The sequence below is a fragment of the Panthera leo genome, chromosome A1 (genome assembly GCF_018350215.1).
Source record: "Panthera leo isolate Ple1 chromosome A1, P.leo_Ple1_pat1.1, whole genome shotgun sequence".
NCBI classification, from domain to species: Eukaryota; Metazoa; Chordata; class Mammalia; order Carnivora; family Felidae; genus Panthera; species Panthera leo.
The window spans coordinates 29,098,925-29,105,034 of NC_056679.1; the positions used below are offsets into that span (position 1 = coordinate 29,098,925).

At 43.3% G+C, this 6,110-nt stretch overlaps 1 protein-coding gene across 2 annotated transcripts; it reads left to right on the top strand.

The window, feature by feature from the left end:
* Window positions 1-283: 283 nt before the first annotated feature.
* LOC122213088 (kelch repeat and BTB domain-containing protein 6) lies at window positions 284-5,708 on the top strand. 2 transcript variants are annotated; one of them, XM_042927303.1, is made up of 2 exons: window positions 284-2,647; window positions 5,671-5,708. In XM_042927303.1, exons 1-2 carry the CDS (start codon window positions 757-759, stop codon window positions 5,679-5,681), a joined length of 1,902 nt encoding a protein of 633 aa, XP_042783237.1. In that variant the 5' UTR covers window positions 284-756; the 3' UTR covers window positions 5,682-5,708. The 2 variants fall into 2 exon arrangements, with proteins under 2 accessions (XP_042783237.1, XP_042783230.1); XM_042927296.1 differs by lacking the exon at window positions 5,671-5,708 and having other exon boundaries at window positions 285-5,188.
* The last annotated feature ends 402 nt before the right edge of the window (window positions 5,709-6,110 follow it).

Below are 6,110 nucleotides of genomic sequence, written 5' to 3' on the forward strand. Positions count from 1 at the left end.
TTTTTCACAAATGGTAGAAGAAAAGCTAAAACCTATCTAACCCTTACATTATAGACACTGCGTAAGCACTTTATTAACCTAATCCGCAAATATTTATTCAGAGCATCCTATTTAACCTACGCAATTCATGTCGTCGTCACATCGGGCTATGATATACTGTTGTTCTTCACATTTTTAAAACCAGTTCTGAGAGCAAAGCCAAACAATTGACAAATACATATCCGGCGTCTCATCTGGATTCCAAATCCAAAGTTCTAAACCATAAAACAGAACGAAAGAAAATTAGCGATTTCTAATTCCGTCACCCGAAACAATGAACGGCCGATAAATCTCGCGATACTATTGAAACTACTACCCCCAAAATGCACAGCGGCTTCGGTCCGTCCGCCTATCCCCTGGAGTCTGGAGGGTCCCGGCATGCCTCAAGGCGCGAAAGGCAGCCTGGGAACCGTAGTCCTCTTGGACGCCTACCGGTATTGCCAGCGCGGCAGTGGCGGATCTCGGTTCCGTCCAGCGGGTTCTGTAAAGCGAGCTGAGGCGGAGAAAGGGCGCGGAACTGGAAAGGGGTGAGTCAGGCGCTGGCTACGTGATAAAGGGAGGCGGCACTGCGGCATAAGACTGAATTAGGTAAATGGACCCGTGCTGCAGTCTCTCCGGAGACACCGCGATCTAGCGCCAGCGAGAAGAGGGCGAGGAGGAGCCAGAGCCCGGTCCTTGCACCCGTTCTCGCCCTCGTACCCCGCCGCCATCTCCACCATGCAGTCCCGGGAAGAAGCTCCGCGCTCTCGCCGCCTGGCCAGTCCCCGCGGTGGGAAGCGGCCCAAGAGGGTTCACAAGCCCACGGTTTCGGCTTTTTTCACGGGCCCGGAGGAGCTGAAGGACACGGCTCATTCTGCAGCCCTGCTGGCGCAGCTGAAGTCTTTCTACGACGCGCGGCTGTTATGTGATGTGACCATCGAGGTGGTGACACCTGGCAGCGGGCCTGGCACCGGCCGCCTCTTCCCCTGCAACCGTAACGTGCTAGCTGCCGCGTGTCCCTACTTCAAGAGCATGTTCACAGGTGGCATGTACGAGAGCCACCAGGCGAATGTGACCATGCATGATGTGGATGCCGAGTCCTTCGAGGTGCTGGTCGACTACTGCTACACAGGTCGTGTATCCTTGAGTGAAGCCAACGTGGAACGCCTTTACGCGGCCTCTGACATGTTGCAGCTCGAGTACGTGCGGGAAGCTTGTGCCTCCTTCCTAGCCCGCCGCCTTGACCTGGCCAATTGCACCGCCATCTTTAAGTTTGCTGACGCCTTCGGCCATCGCAAACTGCGATCACAGGCCCAGTCCTTCATCGCCCACAACTTCAAGCAGCTCAGCCAGATGGGTTCGATTCGGGAAGAGACTCTGGCAGACCTGACCCTCGCCCAGTTGCTGTCTATCCTGCGCCTTGATAGTCTAAACATAGAGCTTGAGCAGACCGTGTGTCATGTGGCAGTGCAGTGGTTGGAAGCGTCTCCCAAGGAGCGCGGTCCCAACGCTGCGGAAGTCTTCAAGTGTGTCCGCTGGACCCACTTCACAGATGAAAATAAGGACTACCTGGAAGGGCTGCTGACCAACACCATTGTGAAGAAGTACTGTCTGGACCTTATCGAAGGGGCCCTGCAGATGCGATACGGTGACAAGTTGTGCAAGTCTCTGGTGCCGAAGCCAGAGAGCAGTGGCGGCAGCAGCGGCAGTGGCACTAGCGGCGGTGGCGGCGGCAGCGGCGGCAGCGGCAGCGGCAACAGCAGTGGCGGCGGCGGCGGCGGCAGCGGCTGCGGCAGTAGCAGCAGCAGCTCTATGGTACCTACATCAGAAAATCCGCCCCAGAGGCTGGGTGTGTGCGCTAAGAAGATGGTGATCTTCTTTGGACATCCTAGGGATCCCTTTCTGTGCTGTGACCCGTACACCGGAGATATTTACAAAGTGCCGTCACCTCTGACCTGCCTTGCTCACACCAGGACTGTAACCACCTTAGCTGTCTGTGTCTCTCCAGACCATGACATCTACCTGGCTGCCCAGCCCCGGAAAGACCTGTGGGTGTATAAGCCAGCCCAGAATAGTTGGCAGCAGCTTGCCGACCGCCTGCTGTGTCGCGAGGGCATGGATGTGGCCTACCTCAATGGCTACATCTACATCTTGGGTGGGCGAGACCCGATTACCGGCGTTAAATTGAAGGAAGTGGAATGCTACAGTGTTCAGAGAAACCAGTGGGCACTGGTGGCTCCGCTACCCCATTCTTTTATATCCTTCGATCTAATGGTAATTCAGAACTATCTTTATGCTCTCAACAGCAAGCGCATGTTCTGCTACGATCCTAGCCACAATATGTGGCTGAAGTGTGTTTCTCTGAAGCGCAATGACTTTCAGGAAGCCTGTGTCTTCAACGACGAGATCTACTGTATCTGTGACATCCCAGTCATGAAGGTCTACAATCCAGTCAGAGGAGAGTGGAGGCAGATCAATAATATTCCCTTGGTGTCGGAGACCAACAACTACCGGATAATCAATCACGGCCAAAAACTGTTGCTGATCACGTCGCGCACCCCACAGTGGAAGAAGAACCGGGTGACCGTGTATGAATATGACACTAGGGGAGACCAGTGGATTAACATAGGTACCACGTTAGGCCTCTTCCAGTTTGATTCCAACTTCTTCTGCCTGTCAGCTCGTGTTTATCCTTCCTGCCTCGAGCCTGGTCACAGTTTCCTCACGGAGGAAGAGGATGTGCCGAGTGAATCCAGTACTGAATGGGATTTAGGTGGATTCAGTGAGCTGGACTCTGAGTCAGGAAGTTCAAGTTCTCTATCTGATGATGATTTGTGGGTTCAGGTAGCTCCTCAGTGAAATGCACAGGATCAGAATTTGTTGTAGACAGGTTGAAACACTACGGTGTTTTTACTGCTTTGGAAAGTGTCTTAAAGAGATACCCTTTCTCTTTGCTGGGAAAACAACAAAACAAAACAGGTTGATTAATTTCAGGTTTGGTTTAGAAAGGGTATTGTTTGAAATACTAACATATTTAATGTTAGGGAGTTTATACACTCAAAGAAATCAACCTATTTAATAATTTACTGTTCTAGAAGTCCTATATTGATTTGATTGTTTGGTATGTTTATGTTTGATTATACTAATTTAGTCTTCTGTTCTTAAATCTTATATTCTGTTTCGTGCCACAAGTACTGTGACTTGAATTTTGATTTTTAAAATAGAAAACTTACTGGCTAGGAATTACCAGGTGGGGTTTTGAAAGTATATATTTTCCTTCAGAACAGGGTAGTAGGTTTCCACAACTTTAAATTAGTGGGTTATTACAAAATGTGTTCTAATTTAAATATAGTTTGCCAGGTTTTAGCTTAGTTACCTCCCCTGTGTGAAGAAGAGAAACAAAGAAAGCTTATATGTTTAATGTGACTGGTGATTTCATTTGTAATGATGTGCAGAATGGCAGTAAGCTCACTAAAAGTAAAAACGAAGCAAACACAAACAGGATTCTACTGTTTGGAAAGAAATTTGTTTTAAATTTGTAATATAAAATGTGTATTTGCAAACAGTGACCAGTTTTCCATCTGTTCTAGTAGTGTCACCAGTCATTGAGAAACCTTAAAAAAAACAAAAACAAAACTAACTTGCTTTGTCGCTTCACATTTTTGACCTATACTTGATACATGCTTCACAGAATCAGAGGAATAATCCTCTTTTTCACTGGAGACGATTGTGTAAATTTGTATCCATTGTCTTAAAAAGTTTATGTGATTCTTAAAATACTTGGGCTGTACAATTTTAGTGTTCATCTGAGATTTGTCAGCAAAATGTGATTATTCTTTGCTGTTTAATGAGATAATATTCGTTTTGAAAATATGTGTAAGCTAAGAACAGTATTTTATTGAGATCAGTAGATATTGTGTCTATCAACTATAAAATCAAGTGCCAGCAAAGGACTTTAAAACTTTAAGTTGTGTATAGAACTGTTTTGTGTAGCATTGAAATATTGTCAGTTTTTGTAAGTCACTAAATGTTATTATCAGCTTAAAGGTATTTTTGTATTAAAAGTTTACAGTTAAATAACATAAGTGAATGATGGCATTTGGGGCCAGTAGTGAAAGTATATTTCGTCTAAAATATTTCCCTAAGCAGTGGTATACATGGTTATTTTATTAGGATATTTGTATTTGTTCTGTGTTTCTCTGTGAACCACGCTCCAGTCTTTGTTTCTGTCACACTACGTAAGGGAATGTTCAGAAACAGAGACTAAATCATACAAAACTGACATTGCTAAATACAAGTGCTTACCTCTTGAGGGTTTACTAGATATGGTTGTCACGCTACATACACGTGATAATGACCGGTTGCTTATGGTGTATATGTTTTTTCTATACCCAGTTAGAATTTTCTTCTTGAATCTTCATTTAGTAACATGCTAATTCCTCTTCGATGTTTATGCTCTAGTGACAGAATGCTAACATTTCTTACACCCTGGCTGAGTACAGAGGATTGTGCTCTCAGGTGGGGACCTGAATTTTTTAATGAAATACCATAGGATGAAAATGGAGAAAGGGAGACACAAAAGGTTGAAAAAAAGAAAAAAAGGTTGTCAGCCATTTTGATTGGCCATTTGAAGATACTACAAAACATTCCTGTTTAACATTTTTAGTGAAATAAGATGCTTGTCCTAACAGTATGTGTTCCTTCAAAAGGGCAAACATGCTTTTAGTTGTGTAAGACTACGTTTTGTTCTATTTAACAGCAGGGTTGTTACGAGCACTGTACTTAACACAAAGCTGTGTCTCAGTAGTGTATTTGGCCAATTTTTTCTTCACCAGTAACTTCTTGTGGGTAGCTTTTTGTTTTGTAAGGTTGAAATAGGACAGTGCTGATCTTAACCAGATTGTCCATCTGCAGAATTAAGGTATGCAAACGATTGAGGAGTGACAAATTCTCTGATTTGTCATTCTCAACCTTTGAGTTAGGTAAAAGCTAAGTAGCAGTGATATCTTGGTTTACAAAGAAGTTTTCTTGGGAAGAATTTTGGTTTCGTGATATATTTGTGATTTAGAGAATCGGTGTTAATCATTATTTTATAGGTAAGTGATTTGTATGTGATTAGTTGCAAATAAAACTGGTATTAGAACCTAAACTTCCTGACTTTTTAATTCAGTGTTTGTGCTAAATGTGTAATGCTCTTGCCTGTGCATTGAATGATGCAACCAGCAGTGTTGAAATCCCTTCTTGACGGGAAGCACCTTTGTCTCAGTTTTCCAATTAATCGGCACATCTTTTAGCAGATGTTCGATAGAACATTGCAAGACTACTCTTCTTAAGATTTAGAATGACCTTAATTACCTTTGTGTCTGTTCCTGTAGTCTGAAAAGTGTAACCCAAATTTTTATAACTTCTAAGTTTGAATGATAAGTGTCGTTAGGGTTTCCAAAAGGATAAACTAGAAGCTAATTTAGCAATTGGCTTGTTTATATATGGATTAAAGAAAGAAATTAAATTATAATAGCTCTTTTCATTGATTTTAGTTAAGCAGAGATTTTTAAGGTTTCTGTACCTGACGTTTTTGAGAATCTGAGGAAAGCTTTTGATCTATTTCTTTTTTAAATTAAAAAAAAAATTTTTTTTTTTTTTTAATTTTAGAGAAAGCGTGAGCAGGGAGAGAAAGAGAGGGAGAATCTTAAGCAGCTTCCATGCCCAGTGAGGAGCCCAATGTGGGGTGTGATACTACGACATTGGGGTCATGACCTGAGCCAAAATCAAGAGTCAGATGTTCCACCAACTGCGCCACCCAGGCACCTCTTGATTTATTCTTAAGAAAAAGGCAAATTTGTTATAATTTTATAATGTCAAAGATGACAGGACACTTCTCATCTTAACTGAGGTAAGAATACATGTGACAGTCTCCTTCCCTTATCTGTTTAAAAAGGTCAAGGCCCTTTTCATCTAATTTTAAGGAAACATTCATTATAGCAAATATGATAAAGCAGGGAAGGTTAGGAAGCAAAATTATTTACAGAAAATGTGACTCACAGTAGAAATGTAAGAGTTAATGTTTCTTTTAAAACCAACAAGAGTATAGA